Here is a 26,593-nt window from a genome sequence, read left to right as displayed (position 1 = left end):
GATTCTGTAAGTTAACATTCAAAGTAAAATGAGCATCATGATAATGGTATTACAGAGCTGAATACAGGCAAGAAAAAAGAAAGAAAATGTGTCAACAAACTGACACACAGAGAGAGACGGAGACATTCTGTTCAGTGCTTTAATGTGCCAACATACAAAGAGATAAATGCTGATTACTGATATTTCTACAATGGCATCTAAAACATGCCAACACACAAATGCATACACACATACACACTCATTCCCGGTCTCTCTCTCTCTCTCTCTCTCTCACACACACACACACACACACACACACACACACACACACACACACATACATACATACATACACAAGACCTAAATCCCTATGCACATCATTAGACAGTGTTTCTCTCCAGCCTACTGGGAGATGATGCATAAAACAGAGTTGTCTCTGTTTGCGAGCCTCTACTTTTCATCAGTAAATTAATAACCAAATAAATGCTAATAGCTATGAGTCAGACCTGGGTTAAAACATACATGAAACCAGTGCAGGTCAAATTCCCTGGGGCTACAAATAACAGGAATCCCTTATTAAAAGGAAGTTCTGTTTTGAAGCATGTGACATATTTAAGTCGTATTTGGTTTAGTCACCAAGCTGGTGTAGTTCCCCCGTAGAAATTATACCGAGGGACTTAACGCAAACACAAATAATCTTATTTACCCAGAACCACACTGAGGCGCTTCATTAAAAATCAAAGCATGTAGGTCATTTTTGAAACTAGTGCAAACATATTTGCATTGTCATTTAGAATCAGAGGCCCATAATTACAAGTGATGTGACATTGATTTCGGCTCCCAATTAAGAAATCAAAACACGCTGCAGTTTTAACAGCATCTGCTCTCTCCTGAAGGCAGCAGCCAAGCAGAGTTACACTGTGTTTATTTGCTGTGCCATGAAATCTAAAATGTAGTTTTGTCACTTTGAATTTTGGATAAAAGATGTACCAATAACAGCATCTTCACAGCTTCAAGCAGTTAGTCTTTGATTGAAAACTATACGGCAGAGGATTTATCTCCTTTAGAGACTGCTTATGTGTCTGGCAGGTTGCTGTAATTCCAAAACAAGCAATCAGGAGAAGTCTCAGCACATTAAATATTTTAGATGGATTTCAAAGTTGCTGCTCACAAATATTCGGTACAAAACACAAAAGTACCAATGTTTGTTCTTGAAATTGAATGTATTAATTGTTATTTTAAAGGATTGTGATGGTTTAAGTTATTTCTGTATATTGTAACCCAGGTCTGTTGCAGTGTTAGTGCCTAAGGCTCCTATACACCATCAAAGCACAGAGACATTTCTAGGTAGAAAAAAACACCCTCACTAAGCTGTGATCATACAGTATTAATTACAGTAGCGGCCATATCAAACATCATACTGGTTGTGATGATCTCTATTACAGCGCGTCTTCATTGCGTTGGGACTTGGTGTGACGACATGTCAGGAGTCAGGTGACACAAAGTGCTTCATCCACGACCTGACAGAGAATCTGATGACTCACTCTGAGGTCTCAACACGGCCAAACACTGATTAACTGGAGCCCCACCGATGAACAACGCGGCGCTGTGACATCTTTCCACAGATAAAAACACTGAAGAGGAGGGTCACATGCTAAAATGCACCCGCCGACCCATATAGCTGGTATGACTAATGGAATAATGGCTGTAACAGTGAGGGTGGTTTCTGTTTATCTAAATAAAGAGGTGGGTAAACTGTGACATCCAGTCACGACACGTAAAACAAATCCACATAAAAGCAATGACATTTGTTTTCTTTTCTCCCTACCTTTACATAGTATCCATCAGTTTGATACTACTCACTAGAATATACAGTGTGAATTTACAACATAATAATAACACATTTAATTTGTACTGCACTTTTCATTCATAGTGAAACTCAAAGAGCTACAGTATCAGTAATGTAGAACACATAACATAAATAAAATAGTAACAAGAGTTAGGATGAAAAAGCCTTCCTGAACAGAAAGGTATTGGAAGGCTGTTCCACAAGCGTGCTGCTGCAGAGCACAAGGCTCCATCACCCCATGGTATGGAGCTTACTGCTGGGGGCCTGGAGGAGCAAGCTGCTGGCACATCTGAGGGTGCAGGTGGAGGTTGTGTTTCACTTCCTGTAGGTAGGGAGGCTGTTGATGGATTTGTATATGAGTAGCAGGACTGTAATCAGCCCTGAAGGAGACAGGGAGCCAGTACAATGAGAATAGAATCGGTTATATGTTTTCAGTGCTGTTCTGAATGCACTGGAGTGTCTGGATGCTCCTGCCAGGGATCCCTGTGAAGAGCACATTGCAGTAGTCCAGTTTTGAAGAGATAAAGGCATGGACAAGTTTCTCTGCATATGACAGGGTTAGAGAGACATCATTAAGTGAGATTAAGTGGCGTGTCCCTGCCCACAAGTTTATTATTATTTAGTTCATGCTTTACATTATAGCCCACAAATTACAGTGTTAATATTTTTGCACATACAGGATACCAGTGAAATACATACCAGTTACCCATGGAAGGTACAAGGAAATAAAAGCAGGGGATAACAGTTTGTTTAAGGGGAAATATAGAAAAGAAATGACCCAAAACAGATTAAACCATTACAGGATACAGACAGAATTAGCCTTTATGTCCTTTTTCCATCAATATGTCATTTAAAAAAAAGGAGCAAACCCACATGTGGTACCTGTTTTTGTTCTTATTAAACACTTAATACGTTAATTATTCTTTAGTTTTCCTATGCAACATTTCCTATTATCCTCACAAGCTTTTATGGTCATGAGATGCATGCGTCTGTATATTCAGAGCTGTTTGGTCCAGTGTAGGAGTATGTATGCTTGTGTGAGTTCCAAGGTTAAGAGTTGAAAAATGAAATATGTTAGTGAAATAAATTATGTTTCGTTTATTTAACCAACTGATTGGAGGTTAACAGAAAAGTAAAAACTTATATAATTATAAAAGTAGAAGTTCTTTCATAGTTGTATTCAGCTGTTGACTCATCGACTCAACTGCCTTTTATTGATGTCAGGACTCCATGCTTTTCAGGCTTAGTCTAATGTTTTGTTCCCCAGCAAAAATAATAATTAGTTATAAATACAGACATTTTACAATGTACTTTCCAAAAGCATCATTTCAAAATAAATAATACCATCACTAATTTTTTTTACTGGCACTGTTATCTTGTTTTCCCCTTTTTTCCTCTCTTGTTACCATCTAATTGCTCTTTTTCTTTCTTCTTTTGCATTTATATATTTATTCCACTGCAGGTACCCATTAAGTATATTGATACCTAATATATTCTAAATAATTACACTGTAATTTGCAGGCTATAATTTAAAGTGTCACAGCTCCTTCTTCTGTTTGCATCAGCTCTATTTGAAGCGATGGTGTTGCAGTGACAGGCAGCGCTGCCAAAAACAAACACGACCTCTCTTCATCAACAACAGAGGAAATGCTTTTGTCTGTGGTCGTCTTAGTTAATAAAGAATCAAATGAACTTGTGCCAGCCGCATGAGTCGTGTCTCGGCTGCACAGCTCTACATTTGTTAAGGTGGCGAGGGAGGCAGCCTGGATCCTATTTTTGGGTGACGGTTTCTTGACAGCTCCACGGTAAATATGTGACAATGGAGAGCAGACAGACGAGATGCTGCCTGCCTCTATCTCCAAAATGTCAGCCAGGGAATGCTTATTTTACATTCAACTCCCCTGCACACTTTTTCAAATGAACAGAATGTGCTTTGAATGGGATGTGGAGGTCATAGTGTTACGAAACTAATTCCGCACACAGGAGAACAAAAATTTACACTTCAGGTGAGAGAAAATATAAATAGGTTTTTGCACAAAAGCAGCAAAGAAAAAGAAAAAGCTTTATCACCTGCTGATTTTTAGTACAGAAGTTGCAAATTTTGCTTCTCCATCCTTTCATCATTGCATTCAGAATGTACCGTGGATCCATGGCTACCTCCCAAACAACAGCGGATAGCAGCCAAACCCTGAGGGTAAGGGAAACAGTGGAAACTACATAAATACTGCTCATATTCAAATCAGCCTGTTGGGACATGAAAGCAGCAATTATTACATGATCGTTTCTGTAAGGCGATGATGCTTTAATGTAAAATACAATCCTATTTTTTCTGTTAGGATGTGTCCCAGCATCCATTTAATACTGGCATTTGATACTGGCTGTTATTGACATTTGCTTTTCTTGTGCCAACAGATGCATGCTAAGCTTGTTTTCCACCAAAACCAATAGACACTGGCTGATCCCTGACATTTACTTCAGACAAGGAGACAGCAGTTTGGTGTTAATGAAACGCGGCCTGAACTTATCAGATACGTTCTGATACGGTTTATAAATAGTTCACTTCAGTGGCTCTGTTTACACACATACAGCAATGGCTCTATTCCTCATACAGGGAGAGAGGTGACTGTTTGACAGTGTCCTCTACAGTAATCCTGTTAATATGAGCACACAATCTAGAGTGTTGCCTTTACAATACATACAACACAATGCATGTCTTTTACCAAAACATGTCACATATACTCTAACACCAAATGTCTCCTGAATTCATAGAGTGAGTCCAAAATCACCCCCTCATTTACTCCTTTTCAACAAAATAAACATTCAGCACGATATCCTATTGGTAAATTAAGATTTAACACTTGTTAAATGTTTTTTAATGAAAGTTGATCATGCATTCATCTGAGTTGCCTTCATTTGTGAGTGTGTGTCCATAATGAGTAGCATTGGAGATATTAGGAGAGTGTTGATCTGGGTTTTGCCTCTCTGGCTCTATACAGGCTGCCCACACTCTCCCACCAAACCTATCATCAGGCAATTATATGATGGCTGACAATTCAGTGCCAACATCTGGACATGGACACTACAGTCCAGTTAAAGGTGCAGTGTGTAAGACTATAGTAGTGTAGAGTTTGGTAGAACTGTGTTGCTGTGATTAGTGGAATCTGTTAGTGATGTATACAGCCTGAGAGGAAAATCTGCAGACAGTACTCAGGTTTTTTTTTTAAAAAGAGTCCTGTCACTAATTTAATTAACTACATCGATCAAACATAATGCAGTTAACTCTTTTTAGTAGATGGTATTATCTATCATATCATGACATGTATACAGTAGCCAGTCTCAATCAATGAAACTGCTTGTGATGTTAAAGTACTTAGTACATTAATTATACATCAATTTACACAGCAATCTTTGCTGAACTCCCATTATAATGTAAAACCCCGTAACCAAATTCATTATAATGTGTTTGTTAGATTGACATGAAAATTAAGTCAGAATCCTGACTTCATGAAGCCCTCCCTCTAGCCCACACACTCCTGACAACACTCCTAAACCCTTGAGTATACTGCACTACAGCAAGTAGAAAACAGGGAATGATTTTGGACACAGCTCTGAACTCCTGCTGCCAACTTCTCTACTAAAAGCCACACTTCCCTTCCACCTCAAACTGAGCTGGGCACTTGGAGAACTTAAGCAGAGTTTATGAAATGAGACAAAGGTGAATGCATTCCCGAAGGCATGTTTAGTCAAGTCACAGTACTCCATATTTGCTCCTGTCACTGTACTAACTTCACCTGAACATAACATCTTATTATTACATTCACAGCAGAGATCCTGCTTTACTTGAACTACTGTTATGCATGTAAACATGGCCACTGAGTGTAGTGTGTATAGCAGACACGCCCAACCAGAAAACAGGATGCAGAGGAGCTGGACCAGAAGAGGAAGGATGCTCCCAACATCACAGTGCAGAGAAACTTGACTCCATAGGGAATCGAAATTTAGCAGACCCTTGGAGGCAGCTGAGCGCAGTCCTGTCTCACACCTCCGACCACGGCTAATCAATCATGACAGCTGCATGTGCACACCCTGTGGGTTGCCGCGGTAACAGACAAGTGGGTCGATAACAGAATATCGACTCCCCTTACCTACCCCAGGAGGGATCTATCTGTCTTATGAAAACTTATGAAGCGCAACTGTAGTGTCTGATCCTTTTCCACGTCCTTGTGAAAGTTTTAAGAGCTCCAGGGGAGTCTGGAAAACAAAATCCAACAACTACTATCTAAGCAAAGATGATGATGATGATGATGAAGTGTATGTGTGTGGAGCAGGAGACAGGGGACTGGGTTTTTTGGGAGATGTCATGGTGTGTCCAGCCAGGCATTTGATGTTTATAGGGGAAGATAAGCGTGCTTTTACATGTGCACGCGTGCGTAAACGTGCGGTTAAGCCTCCCAGTCTGACATCCAGTTTCTTGATAAGTGAGTCAGTAAGTCGGGTTGTCACTGGTGACATAATAATAGTAGTTCAAACGGAAGAGGCAGCGTCACTGTAAACCTCCATCCTCTGTTTCTGTAGGGTTGCCAGTTCTTCCAGGTGTGTCACAACTCCTGGAAATAAAGCATTCCCCCCTCCCACCCCTCCCTAGGATGGACCCAGTGACGTTAAACCCACCAGCCTCAGCGCTCATATTCCTGTGGACTGAGGCAAGAAAAGAAATCTGACCGCCAGCTTCATTCCCTGGGGATGAAGCCTGCATTATTGGCTCAAATCCAGTGCACAGTGTTCCTGACAGTTCTTGGGAAATGAGTCGTTAAAATACAGCCCCCCCCCCTCCCAACCCCTCCTCACCCTCAGAATACCGTGTGGCTGCAGGGTTTCCAGCTTGAAGTGGAGCTAGTAGTACTCCTCATAGTTCTTGGGGTTGAGGCAGTAGAGGATTCCACCACCGAAAGAGAAAATGGTGCCCCCCCAGGCCAGGCCGTAGCCCCAGTTGAACTCGTGGTAGATCCTCAGGTTGATGCTCTCGATGAACTTGATGGGGTAGAGGACCAAGCTGCAGGCCTGGAGGACAACTGGAAGAAACATTCATAGAGTAACTAAGCAATGAAGCATTTCTTAAAACAGCATCTTCTATGAAAAGCACTATTGTGGCAATATGCTTTCATATAAACTAGAGTGTATGGATCTTGCAGGAAGTGAAAACTGGGTGATGAAGAAGTGAGGTTAGAAATAAATACAAATATTCCACTCAGTATTTTTATTTAGTAAAGCTATTACAATAGAATGGCAGCCTGGGAGCCAGCTGGAAGAGGCAGAGGGGTTATAAATGATGGAAATATTTATGCACTGGGTATTTTTTTAATGCTAAAACAACAGCTGTAGAATAGTACAAATATGTGAGTGAACATGGAAGAAAGATGTTTGTAGTCAAAGCTTCAAAATAATGCATTACACCGTAGGGGGGTCTGAGCAAGCTTACTCTGGTGTAAAATGGGTCTGCTGTAATTTTTAATGAGTTTGGGTTCATGAGCTTGTTCACACAGACTTTTTCCTTCTAAATGTTTTAAGCAGCCACGTTAAAAAGAGTTTAGAATGTTGTAGTTGCAAAATGAAGAGTGGATGAGAAGAGGTCCACAATAAAGAATTTTACTTTTAAAGAAATGTTATTTCTGCAGAAAGAACTGAGCAAGTGTGTGAATACAACACTTTTATAAGCTCCATGTCCATCCCACTTCCTTTCTGCACCAATCACTGCTTTTTCCTCTGCTTCTTGTGCAATCAGAACCTCTCAAATAACAGAAGCCAGAATTGTGTTTTAGCTGGCGTAAACAAGAGGAGAATGTTCTGGTCACTCTGACATTTTGCCTCAGAAATACTTTCCTTAGAAATAAACATCCTGCTGTTCCAATATCATCCTTTTAAGGAGTATAATTGGAAGCAAAGGTTGAGGCATAATTGCTATGAAATGGTTGTGTTGGTAACCAAGTACAAGATTTCACAATCAAGCCTATTGTAGAATTACACAGCTGTATGCTCTGTCCAATACACTCTGACTGTCTTATGAAACTTATGAAAATATATAAAGAGTCATATCAATAATGCATATCATATTTAAGGTACATGTCAAAAATATGATGTGTACTTTATTACAGATACTAGAAATGCATAATATATTCAAAAGTATATATTTTCCACTGTGAAATACTGGAAAAATAGCAGAAATGAGCAGTGAGGGGGTCGAGAAGAGAGCCACATACCTGGAGGGGCAGTCATTTAAGCTCTGTTTAGTTCATTTAGCACATTTTAGAAAAACTAAATGAATTAAAGCCGCAAGCAGTGAAGAACGTGCCTTCACACCTCACGGACATCAGAGAGAGCAGCAGCCGTGGTATCGCTAATGGAGGTCAATTGACACGGCTCTGAATTTCCAGCATTATCAGACAATGAGTAAAATATTCTTTCCTGTGTGCAGTATGTGGTGCTGGAGATGACATACTGGTGGATACTGTGTATATATTTGATGAACTATGTGTCAATTAGGAGGAGGAATTTGAAAAAGTTTGCATAAAATAAAGGGAGAATGCACAACATTATAAATGGTGGACTGTTGATTGGAGCTAATGAAAGCCTGAGAGCAATAAATCCAAACTGATGAGAGCAACATGTGTGACTATAGTCTACCATGCATTAGGGAGCACTACAGAGCCTGCTAAACATGCATGAACCCAATCGCAATGATCCCACTAAATTTAATAAAAGTGACTTTAACACAACATGGGCCTGCGTTTAGGGGCCTAATCACTACATAACTTTGCAATTTTCACCATTTCTGACGTGTGTGCTAATTTTCGTGAATCTTCAAGCATTCCGAGCCCCTAAAAAATGCCGTGGTAAAGGGGAATAACAATAATGTCTACAAAAACAACAGGTTCCTTGGGCCCCTGGCACTTTGGTGTTCAGGTTTTAGTCAAACTTGATTAGACAAGGGGGAAGGAGAGAGGTGGATGAAGGAGAAAAGGAGGAAAGAGGGGAGAGAATGGAATGGAGAGATGGACTGAGATCGAGGAGAAGGATCAGAGTTAGACTAAAGGGTCAGAGGAAGTTTGGTGAGTTTAGGGGAGGGATGGAGGGAAGAATAGAAAAGGATGGCAGGAGAGGTAGGTAGAGAGATAGATGTTTTAAAAAGGAAGGGGGAGAGATGGATGGCAGTAGAACAAAGGAGAATACATCAATCGTTATTACTTCAAAGGGAATTCATCTTGCGGGAAAAACAAGGTCTGGCATTTTCCTGAACAAAAAACAAAACACAGAATGCATAATATCCAAAAACATGCAAATATTAACACAGATGGTGTGAAAAACAAGCCTTAAAGAGGTGGTTGGTTGCTAAGAAGTGGATATGTGATCTAGCATTCACTGAGGGTCCCTTTATAGTCCACCCAAAAGACTTTGCCTCTGTGCTGGGCTGTTAACAGAGGTTGTTTGTGTCCCATCACATAAAAACAAGTGCAGTGAGAGTATGGGCACATTTTGTCAGGGTTTAACTCCATGCTGCTAAAAATGACAAACAAAATATCCAGTTTTTTGCCCAAAATGTTCCAGTCCATGTCAATCCATCATGTAATTGTTAAGATATTTTGGTCTGGACCAAATCAGTGGACTGACAGACCGACATTGCCATTGGTTATTTGATAAAAAGCTACAGTAAAGGTACAAGCCAGTGTACAATAAAAACTTGACCAACTTCACATTGTTTCATCGCCCTCTTTGGTTGAAAGTTTCATTCCCTCTGTTCAAACCCAGCATCACTGAGAGGTGTGGTCTGAAGTGTTCTTTGTTGCACCTGTAACCACACCTTACAGTGATGTCACAGTGTTCTCACACACCCTGCAGTACACTTATACATTACTGCAGTAAGTTGAGGAGTGAAACCACTGGAGATCAGCAAAATCTGCTCAATTTCTCCTTAAAATCCAGTTCCAGCTTAGTAGAAACCTAATAATACATTCAGCAGTTCAAATTCATTCTCCTTTGAGTTCTCGATCTTGGACACATTTCGCAACTATAGTGCTGCATTTTGTTTCCAAAGTGCCACGGTATTTCAAGCGATCTGTCATGCCAAACCTGATGCAACTCTATGTACTTTTGGTACTAGCTGCAAATGTCACACTGTCTGTTTGCTTTGCTGCGGCAAAAGAGGGAAAAGCCTCTCAGTCATTACAGCATGCAAAATCATCTGAATGAACAGTCAAATATCACTCCTGACATAATATGGATTTTTATTTGCACTTCTTTTATGTATTTTCATTCTTCATACATTCTTTGAAAGTATTTTTCATGATAAGAACACTTCCAGACAACAGCCTGTACACCATTCCTTTAAGATGAAATGGTTTCCTTTAGTGTCATATCTCACTTCTGTGGTTTGCACAGTGTGATTGAAAAAAACGTCCGACAGGCAACACATCCCGCTTTGCAAAATGAAAGATTTCATGGCTAAAAAAATGAAATTTCCCAATTATTCTGGAGGTGAGAATGAGGAAAATGTGGAAACTTGACAGTTGTCCAATTTGAGATTTGGGCTGGCTGAGAAAATTAAATGGACAGGCGTGACACTCTGCTCCGACCCTGCAGGGCCCAATTCATGAAAATAGGATTTTCTCTAAATGAGTTTGAAATTTGTGTCTGTGTGTGTGTGTGTGTGTGAGTATGAGAATGTGTGTGTGTGCGGTATGTGTGCCTATTTAATGAGTAAGTAAGGATTATCATTAAAATGCATGTCAGTGTTTTCAGTATGATTACCCCGCAACCGTCCAGTTACCTTGTGTAAATTGGCTTATTAAGTAATCTTATTGTGTGTGTGTGTGTGTGTGTGTGTGTGTGTGTGTGTGTGTGTGTGTGTGTGTGTGTGTGTGTGTGTGTGTGTGTGTGTGTGTGTGTGTGTGTGTCATTAGGTGTGCATATTTTAGTGCTTAATGAGTGTGTGGCCTTTAACCCATGTTGTGATTGTCTATGAATTGGGGTTGATTGTGTGTGTGTGTATGTGTGTGTGTGTGTGTGTGTGTGCATGCGTGTGTGTGCGCTGACCTGCGGCGAAGAGCATGAAGGCAACAGGTGCGTAGAATCGCCGCCTCGTGCCAATGCACACAGCGACCAGGGCGACCAGGAATGACATCAGCACCAGTGCTCCACCCCCTAGCAACAGGGCAAGCGTAGCAACCTGCCAGTCTGGGAAAAGGAAGGAGAGAAATGGGGGAGACAGGGAGAAGAAGAAGAAGAGGAACAGGAGAAACAATGAGTGAGGCAGATGACAGTGAACATAGAAAGTGGTAAAGAGAAGAAGAAAGTGATTGAGTGAACAGACAGACCTTGAAGTTGCTGAATAAAGATGTAAGAAAAATATTTAGAGAACATTCATGAATAAATGTAATCTTGAAAAAAACAGATTCCAGAGCTTTAAGATGACAAGTGCAAGACTCTGAGGGCCACAAGAAATATATTCTTTTATTTGACATTTTTTACTGCCTCTACCTCCAACACGTGGTTATAAGAAGAGGATGGAAGGAAGAGATATGTACAGAAGAAAGGAAAGAAGAGTTAAGAAAAAGGGGAGAAACAAATAGGAGAAGAAAATTAGTTAAATGAAGGCAATAAAAGAAGAAAACCAGTAAAGAAAGAAAGAATGAGGTTGAGAAAGGGGGAGGGAGGAAAGAAGTATTGGAGGAAAGGTGATGGTATAAACGAAGCATGGAAAGACAAGAGAGGAATGGGGAGAAGGAAATAAGGGGGAACTGAAAGTGTGATGGGATGAAAGAATATAAAAGGAGAGAAATAAGGAAAGAGGAAAGGAAGAGATAGATAAGATACAGTTGGATGGGTGGGTGGGAGTTCAGAAAAGTGAGGTAAATACAATCAATAAAAAGAAAGAGGGAAGGAAAGAGAGGGAATAAAAGATGAAAAAAGAAAGAAGGGGATGGAGGAAGAAAACAATGGATAAGAGGAACAAAAGGTGAGGTGAGGTAAGGAAGCATGGACAGAGAATAAAGGGGGATGTTGGAATGGAAAGGACAGACAAATGAAAAAGAAAAAAGAAAGGTAAGACAGGCGGATGAAAGGTAGAAAGGGAGTGGGTGAAGAAGGAAAAAAGAACAAGGGAGGAAATAAAAGGCTAAGGAACAAATCAGAGGAGATCCAGAAAAAACAAAGAGAATGGAGGAACAAAGAGGAAGTGAGGAAAAAAGGGAGAGACAGGTTAAAGTGAAATGAAGAGAGGCTCGGTGGCGACGAGGACAGGGGAGGGTGATGGGCAATAAAAGAGGAGAAACATGCAAGTGGTGAGGCAGCGGCATAATGTTACAAGGACAGAGAGAGGGCAGCATGAAAAGAAATGCCAAAAGGAAAGGGAGAAGAGGAGGAGAGAAGGGGTGGAGGAAGATGCTGAACGGAGAAGGGAAAAAGAGAGGGAGTGGGTGAGGAGGGCGTGAAGGGGCTGGCTGGGGACAGAGCAGCACTGAGTGAAAATAATGAAGAGAGAGAGCACTTAGTATACCTGGGCTGACAAAAAGCCTCAGCTAAAAAGCTTTGCTGGCATGTTATCAAAAACCTGTCCGCATTTATATATAGGGAGCACTGTGGCTTGATGGACACCGAAATAGCCCCCCACCCCTACACACACACACACACACACACACACACACACACACAAACAAATACATGCTTGCATACAAAAATAAACCTAAATCTGGTGCTGTATTTCATCCACGGTGGCACCAGCTGTGGTGAAGACGTGTCTGTGCAAGTTGAAAATGTTTTAACTTACTTACTTTATAAAAGCACAGAAGCAAGAGGAAAAATAAGAAACTGGCTACCAAAACATCCGCACATCTGTATAGTAAGGACTGTAAAAAATGTTCCAAGGGTCAAATTCAAAGAACAACCATTTAAACAAAATTTGAAGTGAGGACATATTCTGCACATTTCCAAGCGTATATCTTTAATTTGGGGCTCTATTGGAATATATTTGCATGATTGACAGTTAAAAAAACCCTCCTTATTTATCTTATACTGGCTTTTTATGTAGATTCTCTATTTGTAACAGGTCGTTTTAGCTCCTGTCTCTTTAAGGCCCCCCCTACCAATGAGCTCACTCTGTTCTGATTGGTTAGCTTCTGGAATCTCTGGCAGCTACTTCAACAAACCATTAAGCAAACTAGAGTAGCAGGAGTTCACTACTTTTTCCCATTGTTTTTTGTTTTTTTTTTAAGTATATTTTTTTGGGCTTTTTGCCTTTAATGGACAGGTTAGTAGAGATAGACAGGAAACAGGAGGCAGAGAGAGAGGAATGACATGCAGGATAGGACCGCTCAGGATTCAAACCGGGGTCGCCTGCAGCGAGGACTGTAGCCTCAACACATGGGGCGGGTGCTCTACCCGCTGAGCTATGCTCAACCCCTTTTTCCCATTGTTTACCGGGAATATCAACTTCTCAAATACATCTGCACATATCCGAACTGAGATATGAGAGTGGACAATGCACACAACATGTGGAAAAACCTTAAAAACAACCTTAGCAACCAAGGATGTGGAACAGATGGTTGTTGTTGGTAAAGCAGGGCTAGTCGACGCCAGCTTGTCAGCAAGGTAGAAAGAAACATAAAAAACTGAGGATTCAGGAAAGGTTGAAGCCCTGGCTTTTGACTTGCAGTGTAGCATTTCTAACATCCAACATCATAATAGTAGTAGAAGAAGCATAATGTCCTCTTTATAAGACCTGGTAACTACAGAAAGTGGCACAGAAAAATAAAGTTGGGTCTCAGATTTATAGTTAAGTCGATCAATAAAATAACATGTACAAATCTGAGAAAACATAATGATACAAGTCTGGTTTCAGGCAAGTCAGCAAATGTATATTCTGTAAAGTAGATATCTGCAGAGGCTCTTTATGTGGGTATGTGTGTGTGGAAAAAATGATAGAGAACAAGTACATAAACACAGTTATTTTGGCTGTCCAACAAAAAAATGTCTCTTGTGGAAGCTGCTGTGAAACCTACTTCTGTTGCACACCGCAAAACCAGGCAATGCTCCATCACAAAACACACAAATAAATAAACCAAATAATCTGTACTCCTTGAGGATATATAGTAGCTCGTAAAAGACCAAGTTCAAACTGAAAGTTCTAGATAAAACATCAATGAGCATCAATGTCTGACGCTGAAATGTAGCTGTCAGTACAGATGCAAAAAGCCAGTACAAGGTAGTTGGCATCATGTGTACACTGCAGGGCTATTTAAGTGAATTTATTTTTTATTTTACAGCTGTTTAAGTTGTGTAAATACGGGCGATGCCTAAATCTACAGCTGCAGCGTGGTAAAAAAGCTTATGAAAGATGGATGGTGGCAGAGAGAGATAAGGCAAGATGAGAGATTTAGAGGCAGGGAGGGAAAGCGAGACGGAGATAGAGGTAAAAGATGAGATGCAGAGGTGGATAGTGGGAGGCAGGGAGGGAAGGAGGAAATTAAAGATGAGAGAGAGGAGAAAGTGGGATGGAAGGAAAATAGAGAGGGATAGAGAGCAGAAAGAAGAGAGAGGAGATAAAAAGACAGATAAATGGTACAATCAGAAGCATCTTGTAATGCAAAGCAACCAAAAAAACAGTTTATTCTCAGTTTGAAAGATGCAGCTGATAAGGATGGTAGCACCTCAGGCTGTTTCCAGGGCAAAAACCTATTCAGTTTCATTTAAATGTTTCCTGGTAACAATTTACTGCTAAGTGAAAACCGTATATCTATTTTTAGCTTTTGACTCTGCTGGTATGGGTTTTGTGAGCATGTCTACTTCATATTTTAGGGGTAGCACTTGAGGCAAAAACAGCAGATTTAACATGAACTCATCAAAAGCCACTGCTGTTGCCCCAGGTGAGCTGCCGTGTACAAACAATACAGCGGAGCAAGCAACGGGATGGAACGAGGTTGGAGGGTTAAAACAAGAATCTTGGGAGGCTCAGGTGGTTTATCATTCATTCATATTTAACCTCCTTTGAAGCATGGAGCCGACTCGCTCTGTGGGAGCAGACATAGACATTAGGATTGCAAGTCAGCGTGTATGTCACCAAGTGTAGTCTCTGTATTGTAGGCAACAATGAGAATCAGACACATACATATTTCTCCACAGGGTACATCAAATATTGTACTTAGTAAGATAAATACAGTCATCTAAATCAAACACACATGTTGGGAAATAGTAGTTTAACTAAAATTATTAATGTATCCTCCATCGACTATAACTCACATCAAAGGTTCCTTGACATCCAGCTGTTACTGTGCATAATGGTTTGTTTGGTGGTGACCACATTGAATGCAAATTTTGGTTATCCTGATTTGAACTCATCTTCAGACAAGATAAATCCCTGTGTGTGCTCATTGTCCTGTCCTTATCATCAAGATCATTCACATTTACATGTGTAAGTTCCCTTATCATTACTCATTAGACTATACTTTATTCACATTGTCATTGCTGACTCATGTCACAGCACTTGTGTGTTATCTATCAGTATAAAGCATTTTATCGAGGCACACTAGCTGATCAAGCCGAGACTTCATAATGTTTCTCCTGAAGTGGTATGAAACCAATTAATTATTCACATTAGGATACATTAACATCGTAAGTGGAATTATTACTGAAATTCTCATGACTTAATAATGGCAAATAATGGTTAATGACTTGCTGCCAATATAAATTCAGGTCACGTGCTTCTACTCTTGAATAAGTCCTTGGTTCTTGGTTTTAATAATGAATCCTCATGCTGTGTATTTCTACTAAATACATGAGAAATTAATAGGTTTTTAATGTTTGTGTATTATTCTTCATTAAATGCAGTATTTCATTTCAGTTGTTAAAAGTAGGTTAACATGCAAAGTAGCATCTAACACAAGTACAGTTAAGGCAGGTATTTGGTTATGAGACAAATTGATATTGTGCTGAATTTCATGACAATCCATCCAGTAGGTGTTGAGATTTCTCATCTTAGACTAAAATGGACTGACAGACAAATTGACTCTGCCATCCTGAGAGTAACGCTGATAGCATGGCTGAAAACAGACCAAGCTCTTTAGTAAGAATAAATAACAGCATGATGATTGTTGTTGGTGTACATGTCTTAAGCTCACACCTGGTTCAAGAGATGGAGGTGATCATTATTTCAGTTCTGGCTGAGAAGAGATAATAACAGGATGGCACAAGAGGAAAAAAGAGGAAAGAAAAGTAAATATTGATGATCCTTTAAAAATGATGGACATTTACAGGATCTATCATCACACAGGTATTGAACTAGAAAGACTGAGTCATATGCCATCTGAGTGTCTATGCTTGAAACATATGTCAAATGATCTTAATTCACTATTTATGCACAGGCATGAAAATCATATTAATGTTGAATACTTGCTGCCTGAAAAATGGAAAATGTATTTATGTGCTGGCAGAATTGTATCAGACAGAAGAAAGGCTCCTTTGAATGTAAAGGTTTTTGATCACCCAAAAGTAGAATGAACCTCTCTTTCTCTTTTTCTCTCTCTCATGGAATGAAACACCTCTTGCTGTAATGTGACTGTTTTCCATGTGACAGGATTACTGCATTGCTGTCACATTTTTGCTTTACTGTAAAGCCACTCGGAGCTGTCACGCTGAGTCTGTCCTGTAATACTGTAGGCCTCTATATCCAAAACTAAAACGATCAGTCCTGTAGCTGCCAAAAAAGAATGCACATAAGAAAATCAATCATTCATCTGTCATTCTAATATTTTAATCATATCATTAACTGTCATTTGCAAGCAGATTTACCACTTGAAGTTCTTAGTAATGTTTAAAACAATGGGTCCTTGATAGTAGACCGAGTCACGGAAAAGCAGCAGGCAACTGTCTCTGGTATGTTTGATCAGTTCTAACTAGCTAGTTAACTCTTGCATCATAACCTGGTTGAACACATTGACTCCAGCTAACTCTTTAACTGCTTGACTCATTACAAGAAGCTTTCACAATGAGGACTAACCTCCCTAAATCCAGTTAAGAACAGGACAGAGTCACTAACATTAGACTAACACTGATAATATTGAAGAGGTGAAATACTACACAGTGATTTTCATGAATAGGGCTTTTTTTCCAATGTAACCTGTACTTCCATAAAATGTTAATTAGCCATTAATGTGCTTCTTATACATTTTTAGACAGCAAAGATTACTGGAAAGTTGAAAAAAGCTGAATGATTACAGAAGCTAGCTTGAACGTCATGAATCTCCATAGCAACACTGCCGAGGCTGACGACTTTAACTTTTGTTTAGCAATACATTTTTGAATGTTTAAATCTAATAAAAGCCCAACTTAACTGCAATAAAGAAACAAAAGTTAAAGTTAAATTTGAAAAAAAAAATTGTTCCGTAGTATTGAGTTCATAGTATCTATCATCTATCTAACACATCTATAAGAAAAAAGGGACTTTCACAACACTGCCATTCTTTCATTAGATGCCAATAAGGCGTTTGACAGTGTTGCTGTATCTTTTTGAAGTCCTGATTCAGTTTGGATGTAGGGATACTTTCTGTAGATGGATAAAGCTTCATTATACACAACCCACTACTAAAAACTCCTCACCAACATCACTGTCTCAAGTCCTATGCCTTCAATAGTCTACATGGAGCTCACAAAAGTTGCCCCTGTCGACACTTCCGTTCATATAGCAATAAAGTCACACAATAATATCTCAGACATTAAATTAGGACACGTAGACAATCGAATCACTCTATACACTGATGACATAGTCCTTTTTTTTAACAGGCTTAATAAGAATTATCCCAGCTCTTCTGGATCGTATCAAAACCTTTGGGAGTTTCTCAGGATATAACATAAATCATTTAAAGCTTCAACAATGCTGTTAAATAAAAAAGAAAGGATCAGACCTGTGGATTTATCTCTTTCTTCAATGCATAAGACTGCTACACCGACCCTGGCATTCGTATTGTACCCAAGGTTGATCAAATTGTTGCAATCAACTGCAGTCCCCTTCTACAGTCAATAACCACTTCAGTAGACAGATGGTTGAATTGACCTATTTCTACATCTACATATTAAAAATAAATGTCCCCCAAAATAATTGTATCTATTTCAAAACATACCTTTGCCTCCTCTTCCATCAATATGTGAAAAGTTGAAAAAAAGAGAAGAAAAGCTGTACAAACGTCAACAGGTTCCACAAACTTTCTTAAATCTACTATACCTGCCTTACTATAATGCTTTATTTCATTTTTAAGATATTGATTCACTCTCAACTACTTCTAAATTATGACTTAATCTGTTTATGTACTCCACAAATATAAGAAATCTTAGGAAACTAACAGCAATCCCTTTGTCTTAAATATGATTCATGTCTGGTATGAGGTAAAGGAAGTACTAGAAGAAAAACAGTTTTTATCCCACTTTAGTGCTATCTGGGGAAATGACTACTTTAAAGCTGGGAGAGCTGACCCAGGACTTCACTTATGAGCAAATAGTGGGGTTATGCAAGACTGAGGATTTGTATAATGGTGAAGTTATGATGAAGTTTGGGGAAGTCAAATGTTATACTCTTAACACAATTCAACTCAATTTTAGCAAGTGAGGAGTTTTAGTGCTGCAGCCCAAAATCAAATACTAACTGCTTCCTCTTTGCCTACTCTGGAGACAGAAAACTCCAGTTGTTGCCATGGTAGAAGGCAAATCTCTTTACTATACAACTTACTGGTCTCTGGCTACAATGAATCCTCTAAGAACTGACGGAATACTTAGAAGGAGGCTACACAGGCAGATGTCTCCTTGGAGGAGTGGGGCAGAAAGCTCATGTATAACTCAAACTACATAAATTCAACAATAACACTCCAGACACATATATTAAGTGTGGACAAGATAAATGAATGTTGTTTCACTGCCTTTGGGAGTGAGGGGAGATAAGAGAGTTTTGCTGTGAGGTATCACATGCAGCAGGTAGGATGATAAGCATAAATTCCCCTCTACATCCTAAGTTGCTTATACTAGGATGTTATCCAACTAATCCAATGATCTGAAAAAGAGAGAAAGCTTAAATGAACATGTCCTTCAAGGAGACTGCACTTTTGCTAGTGGTTCATGGAGATGTCAATCTCTCCTCTCAATGGAGGAAATCACTTATATTCTTAAAGGTAAAAAGGAGGCATTTGATTCTATTTGGGGTCATTTTATTCACTTTATGGAAAATGAAGATATGTCTAAAGGTTTACAAGAGGCTGAGGAAAGGGATAATGTTTGAGTGATGAAAGGCTGCCTATCAACAGGGATGAAAAGTAAACTTTTACTTCCATTTTTTACATATTCCCCTTTTTTTAATTTACTTCAGTTTCTGCTTTATAACTTCTGCTCTGAGCATTTCATTATTGTATTTATGTTATTTCAATAATACCTTTTAGTAATGATTGCCTTTTTGTCTCATGTTGAAATCCATTGACAGTGTTAAAAAGCATTTCATATTGTGGGTTCGTTGCAGAAAAGTAACAACATTTAGGACAATTTTGCCAGCAGATAATTAAGAATTTGTTTATTTTAAGACTCTTTCAGGGTTTTTATGTGCTGCCACATGCTGCTGCTGGGATACTATAAACGCTTTGATGAACGCTTCATTTGCATCCACAAAATGGATTATGTGTGTTTGGACACATGCATATCCCATTCCCCATCATGCCCCCAGAGTATTTGTGTTTTGGGGATGGCAGGCATGATGGCAGGGGGGCGAGGGGCTGGGGGCTGGGGGCTGCAGGTTCCTGGCTATTCCCCTGTCTGTCTGCCACAGAAGTGAATGCCACATCATTTCCCATTCCTCGTTTAGCTGCTACAAATAGAACTGGGCGTCTCTGGGGGCTTGGCTCACTGAGAGGAGAGATGAAGTCAGAGTTGAGGAGGGGAAGGGAAGGAGGGTGTAAAAGAGAAGGAGAGGAGGGAGAAAAAAAGGGGGAGAGAGGCTTGACCCCAGAGAAAATGGAAAGGAAAGATGGAGATGGAGAGGGCTCAGGAGGAGGAGGATGGTGAAATTACAAAGAGAAAATGATTAACATTAGAAATGTAACAATGAAGCCCTCGGGGAGAAGAGAGGGACAGGAAGGAGGGAAGAGCGGAAGAAAGGAGACAAAAGAGAATGAGGAACAAATAAAAAAGGAGATAGAAAAAAAAAGAAGAAACGGGAGGAGGATTGAGAAAGAGACAATTCATTTAAGAGTACAGATGAAAAAGGCTGGCAGTGTAAAAGGGACTGATGGATCGATAGACTGATAGAGAAAGATGAGAAGGGCAGAGAGCGAGGAGGCAACATATATAAAGGTTTTTAGGTCTTCACTGGTGACTGATCTCACTACTGTGACAACAAAGGACTGCTGAATGTGGGTCAAAACTGCCTAAACTGACACCACTTCATGTGTTTAAAATCACTACTGTTAACTGAGGTGAAATCATCTAATAAATATTACTAGACGTGAATATATTTGCACATGCAAAAATTGGTCATTGGGTTAAACAAGTCAATGTTTTAATTCTTGATAAACAAACTACAAATAGAAGACGGAAAAAAGAGAGACTAATATGATTTCATTGTGTCAGGCGGTAACTAGATCAAATACTGAGCCTGGCAAATTTTCTCTCAAGGTCAACTGAATGACAAACCTATTGGTAGCAATAGCACATCTTTTTTTTCCTGGGCTGTTTGTTGTGCTTTTGTTTGATTCCAATGTTGTTGCTAACGCTTTTTTTTCCCCTGGAAAAAAGCAGATGTGCTCGTTCACCACCTACTTCATCAAGTATAAAATCTGAAATCTGAAAAAAAGATTTAAAAAAAAAAAGCAGAGGGAAAGAAAGGGGGGAGGAAGTGAGCAGAGGGGAGAGAAGGAATGACTGTGAGGCAGAGAGAGAATAAAGAGAAACAGAAAGTAGGTTGGCTTCCAGGTGTGACTTCTTAGGGTTCAAACACCTTTCAACAGTGTGTGGTGTGTGTGTGTCTGACAGGTAGAGCTGCCCCTGATGTCTGCCTTTAAGGCCAAACGCCTACTATAAGATTTTTCATCTAAAGTTATGACCCATTTGTTGAAGGAGAGGCAACTCAAAACCAGGATGTTTATCACCACTGTCATCAATATGAAAAGTCACATTTTGATTAGACTAGTCAAATGAATAGCTTTTTGTCATTAAGACAATGACTGTTATGTAAATGTCTCTTTTGGCTTTATTCCAACATGACATTTATGTAAAGAGCCACATTGCTGGCACAATATTTGGCACCTGGTGCGCAAGAGAAAAATATGGCACTGATGGAAAGTAATGATATGAAGAAAGAAGAAGGGATTTCTGTTCTCTTGCAGGCTGCGTTACCAATGGATTACAGAGCTTGTTTTGAATTTAAGCCTCAACTGATGACCGATGTGAGGAATGCTTGCAAACCTCACCCCTCAGGTCATATGATTTATTAGATAGTTGTGCTGCGTGTTTCGTAATGCCCACTGGTGTACAAGCTTAGAACAAGACAAAAAGTCCCAGTCCATTGAAAAATATGCTTTGCTTATTGTTAGTTACTTCACTGAGGAGAATGCTGCATTGGCTCACCTTAATTTCAACTAGTTTGTAAACCAAGTATGGTCAAATATACACCTTAAACAAGTGTGATGTGGAAGCTGAAGCATCATACACTGAGAACAGTCTTTACAGTGAAGTAGGAGACATCCTGTGTCGTGTAGGTGAACTTTTGAACCAGAACATATTTGCACATTTATAGATTCTGGATTTCTTAATGAAGAAGTAGATGTGCTTTTAGGAAATGTAACCTTTTTTTTCCTCCTGTGGAAATACACATACATTTTACATTTCTATTTAAAGTACTTTTATATGTCTTAAAACATGTCTGGAGGCGATCTTTAAATGGTGACTCTCATTGAATTCTAATTTGTTCACATGCTGTATGTGAAGCGTTTTGCTGGTTATTCATCATTTTATCCATGTAGTTGCCCTTAATTGAAAAATATAGAGAGAGATTAGTGGGTTGAATTTTTCCCCTCCACTTTTGCTCTACATTGCAAGACATTCAAAAAATATATACTGAACATGAGAAGAATCTCCTCAACAACTTAAAAATGGGGTCACCCTGGTGTGAACATCCAAGTAGTTATTATGACTTGGAAAAGCAGATTTTACTGAAATATCTGACTCAGAACCTCACGATAAAGAATAGCCAAAAACCAAGCAAACATGCACACCTCAGTCAGACTGCTGTTCAAGGTAATTCAATCCAAACTGAATGGATATAGTGTTCTCTTGTCATTGTAAAGTATTTTAAACCCTCACATACAACCATCTTGAGTTGTTCAATGACGCGAATGCTCTCGAATCATTAACCCCTGCCAGCCAACTTCAAGCCACAAAATGTATTTCAATAAACAATATTTCAATCTAAGTCGGGTCAGGTCTGCCACACCCATATATATACACACACCAATAGGCTGACAGGCTCTGTGATAGCAGTGATGGTTAACCATCCCATGGGAATCTTTCCCATTCCTACTATCTATCCATGAATGAACTGAGACGTAGACCATGAACTGGAACATCCATGGTTGGTCCCTGCTGGAGACTTTTGTTGCTTGTCATTGCCGGTGTCTCTCCACACTTGTTTCCTGTCACCTCTCGACTGTGAAATCTCTCATAAAAGGCATAAAAACCCCCATGTTACTACGCCATCACAGCAGCACTACAACGAGGCACACATCTGAGAAGGGTTTAAATACTCATATGAAGCACAAGAAAGGTTTTTTTTCTCCATACAATACATCTCTGTTTCACAACTAGAGATCCTTACTAGATGCCTTTGTTTTTCCATCTCAGTCCAAATAATTAGAGTCTACGCAGTGTGTGTTGTGAGCTGAAGATTTCTTACTCTGATCGAGGTATTACGTGATCACACAACACAGCGGTCCCTGAATACATTACAGTGTTTTGCTTGTTGCTTGAGGGAAGGACAGTCTCACAAAGGCTGCAGTTGTTTGGAGCTGCTGGATGTTTTACATCAATTTCAAGACATTTTGTCATAAAATCTGAAAAAGATGTTATTAGCCAAAAATGTTCCATATCTGGGTATGCTCAAACTGTCATTCTGGATACATATTCATATCTCTATCTCATATCATATCTCTGTTCCTTCCCTAGTTGTCTGTTTTAACAGTATGGTAGCCCAGCAGGTTCAAACGTCCCCTTGCTGAGGAGCCCATGAGCAAGTCAGTAATGATTACCTACTGTACTGGCTCCAGCAGGGGCTGCGCTGTGGCAGCTCTGCCTTCTAAAGCAAGAAAGGTGAAAAGACAAATTTCCTGCAGCAATCAATTCAGTTTCACATTATTAGGAGAAGAAACCCCTCACAATGAATGAAAAGGATGAGCTAAATTAACAGAAAATGCTGCTTTGGTTTGACTGGAGTGTTGGAACAAGCTATGGGAGCTGCCACAAGCAGGGGGTGATTTATTTTTTAAGATCAATGTGTGTGTGCAGCGTTAGTAAGGCTCACACACTCACACCCGCCGCGCCAAGACATCTAATTAGGGAGTCCTGGTCTGGAGTCTGGATGTGGTGTGTGTGTGTGTGTGTGTGTGTGTGTGTGTGTGTGTGTGTGTGTGTGTGTGTGTGCATGTGTGAGAGAGAGAGAGAGAGAGCGAGAGAGCGAGAGAGAGACAGACAAAGAGGAGGGAGGGAAGAAAGAAAGAGAGGAACTGCTGAAACTTGTGGTCACAAAGTGTGTCAGTGAACGTTTGTGTGTGTGTGTGTGTGTGTGTGTGTGTGTGTGCGTGCGTATGTCCAGGTCCTAGGAGAAGAGGTGCGGAGATGCAACAACAGAAAAATCAGAGTGTGACATGAAATATTCAGCTGGGCTTCAGAGGAGACTGTCCAGAAATAGGTCAGCTCAACGTGGTAGCCTCTTATTGGCACAAGGACACACACACAACATCACACACTCACACACACACCAATTTACACACTGACATACAGACTCTCAGACTCTCTCCTTCTGTCTCCTTTACACACACACATATGCACACAGTCAGACACTCATTCACTTACATGGTAAAGGACAAGTAGTTAGATAGATAGATAGATAGATAGATAGATAGATAGATAGATAGATAGATAGATAGATAGATAGATAGATAGATAGATAGATAGATAGATAGATAGATAGTCTTTCAAAGAGTCTGACAGCTTAAAGAGCCTTTAAATGATTCCTTTTTAATGTCCCATGTGTAATTAGCAGCAGTCAGCTCCAAGTGTCACAGTGATAGTAAATAAAGCCACTTTCACTTTAATTAAAGTTAAGCTCATGAACTCTGTTTCCCTGGAAACCAGTCCAACATCCAAGATCAACCCCTCCTCTGCTTGCCCCCAAACTGTGATACCTCTCCTGGGCGCAACAACAAGGCCATCTTCTAGACAACAAAAGGAGGAGGAAGGGGAGGGTAACAATATAAATATAATAGGGGCGAGACAGCAGAGGTGAGCGCTTATACTCCCCGTGTTGACAGATGAATGAGTGAATTAGGTAACACTCAGGAGAGATGATGTAAGCTACTTCACCATGAAGGAGGTTAGAATTCTAGATGCTGATCATTATGAAGGAGCACATTACAGCTCCAGGGATGCATTTATTTTAGCTTCACATCACTAGAGTGGCCCAGTAGTGTGTTCAGGTGTAAATGTATGTCAACTTACAACCACCTCTTCAATCTGCCTTTTCATATGATTGGGGGGTTTTCAGAACCTTTATTAATTTTCAGATGCCTTTATTTAACAGTAGAGCGAAATGCAGCAAAGGACCTCCGGCTGGGATTCGAACCGGTGTGTTGGCTGCGTATGTGGCATGCGCTCTAACCACTCGACCACCTGCACACCCTTCATATGAATGTTTTATGTCCATTATTTAGTTTTTTAGATCATTAATTTGTAATTATGTTTTTAAATGATCTTAAAATCAGTTTTATTGGTTTTATCATCTTTCCATCGTTTTTATTTCTTGTGTGAACTAGGATCACACTTCCTAGAGCACAAGGTGATGTCTTTAAAAGTCTTGTTTCTGTTTGACAAACTCAAAGATATTCAGTTTATTGTCACTGAAGACAAAGAAAGAAAGCTGGAACCACTGAATGTTAGTCTTAAACAATCAATTGATTTTCAAAATTCTGAGCACTAATTGTTTGAGCTCTAACGCATTTATATATACAGTGTTTGCAGTCATTCAGGTGAACTGTCACCTGGTTGTGACAGGCGTTCACCTCTTCCCTGCTTCTCATCCACTCCATTTCTCCTCACATCCCTCCCTGAAAGACCTGTGGCAGTCAGACACTTGTAGGCCCATTAAAATCACGATTAGTATTTGCAACACGTTTGAGTGTTTTTAAAATATCACCTGCTGCTTTTTGAGTGGGAAGAGAGCAGGGCTGAGAAGGAGCGTTGGATTAAAAGACAACAGTGGAGATATACAGTAACAAACTGCATCCTTTTTTGTAACATCTGATCCATTTTTCTCTTGAAAGCAGAAATCCAACCTAAAATACAATGATTGCATATGCAGTGTATGCTAAAATGGCAAAATTCCTTCATTTCACCTCCACAGTAATTAATATGGAGATCCCAGTGGAGTTACAAGTTGACAGGGGCTGTCAAGATGGGGCTTTGTCATGCTCAGGCAGACAGTGAAAAGCTGTCACAGTACTGGCCAGCACAGGACAATGCCTCTCTATAGTCACCACATTCTTGTCTCTGAGCATCTCTCTCTGAATGCAAGTGACACAAGGTGAGGAAGCATCCTTCCATCATCAAGATCAGCTTCAGCATCATTCCCTGCTGTCACTCAGAGCAACTCTTTGTCCAGTCTCTAGTAGGAAAGCTCCTGTTAATGCATGATGAATGAAACTACCCTCTAATAATACAGCTGGACTAGTCTCTCCTGCTCTGTGCGCACTGGACAGACTATGGCTAAAGCAGTTATTATGATTCTTAGAAGCGTTGCACACATTGAGACTTTCCCCCCCTTCTCATACCTGAGCCCAGCGTGCTGCTGCACTGCCAGTTCTCGGTGCTTGCAGGCTTCCAGCAGGACTCCCACAGGGACAGGTAGTACTGATCATCAGCTGTCACCCACGCCGGACTCATCACGGCTCCCACATCCAGGCAGAGCGCCAGGAAGACGCACACCAGTCCGACCAGCTTTAGCGGTGTCAGCGGGGAGCTGCGAGCCGACTCCTCTGTCTCTGTGACAGCAGAGGACATGGTGGGGCTGGAGAGGATGTCCCTGTGTGTGTATATATATGTGTGTGTGGATGTGTCCTCTCCTCGCTGTGTGTGTGGATGTGTGTGGAAGTGTGAGGTGAATGTTGTTGATGCTGCTGCCGGTGCCGGAGCAGCCGCCTGCGTTGCGCGCTGGACGGTCGCTGAGCCTATGGGCACCGATGCACCGAGCACCGGAGATCTCCACCGTTTACTGCGCTGACGTCAAAGCTCAGAGGGATCAGCAGGTACTACAGGGTCCTAAAGAGAAAGAAAGAAAGAAAGAAAGAAAGATGGAACTCCCTCTCAGCCAGGGCCGTATCTAACATTTGAGAAAGACCGAGATCCAGAGCCTGAATTTCAAGAAACTGTGACCTGCTTCTAACCAAACTCAAATCTATTATTTCTTTAAAATAAAAAAATGTT

The 26,593-nt window shown here is 40.2% G+C and overlaps 1 protein-coding gene across 1 annotated transcript; it reads right to left on the bottom strand.

Moving 5' to 3' along the window:
* Positions 1 to 6,721: 6,721 nt before the first annotated feature.
* LOC128354376 (transmembrane protein 47-like) lies at positions 6,722 to 26,170 on the bottom strand. The gene is made up of 3 exons (XM_053314612.1): positions 25,942 to 26,170; positions 10,916 to 11,056; positions 6,722 to 6,900 (listed from the first exon to the last, which is right to left on the bottom strand). The coding sequence occupies exons 1-3, from the start codon at positions 26,168 to 26,170 to the stop codon at positions 6,722 to 6,724; spliced, it is 549 nt and encodes a 182-aa protein (XP_053170587.1).
* Positions 26,171 to 26,593: the final 423 nt, after the last annotated feature.

Source organism: Scomber japonicus, chromosome 24 (assembly GCF_027409825.1).
Source record: "Scomber japonicus isolate fScoJap1 chromosome 24, fScoJap1.pri, whole genome shotgun sequence".
Taxonomy (NCBI): Eukaryota; Metazoa; Chordata; class Actinopteri; order Scombriformes; family Scombridae; genus Scomber; species Scomber japonicus.
The sequence above is the reverse complement of the archived record's forward strand: the minus strand, read 5'-3'. Positions and strand labels throughout refer to the sequence as shown.

Excerpts from the sequence above, each read along its gene's own strand:
- LOC128354376 (XM_053314612.1), bottom strand. The coding sequence starts at position 26,170 with ATGTCCTCTGCTGTCACAGAGACAGAGGAGTCGGCTCGCAGCTCCCCG. Across the intron at positions 11,057-25,941 it reads CAGCAGCACGCTGGGCTCAG|ACTGGCAGGTTGCTACGCTT; the intron begins GTATGAGAAGGG and ends TCCTTTTCCCAG. Across the intron at positions 6,901-10,915 it reads CTTCATGCTCTTCGCCGCAG|TTGTCCTCCAGGCCTGCAGC; the intron begins GTCAGCGCACAC and ends TGTTTCTTCCAG.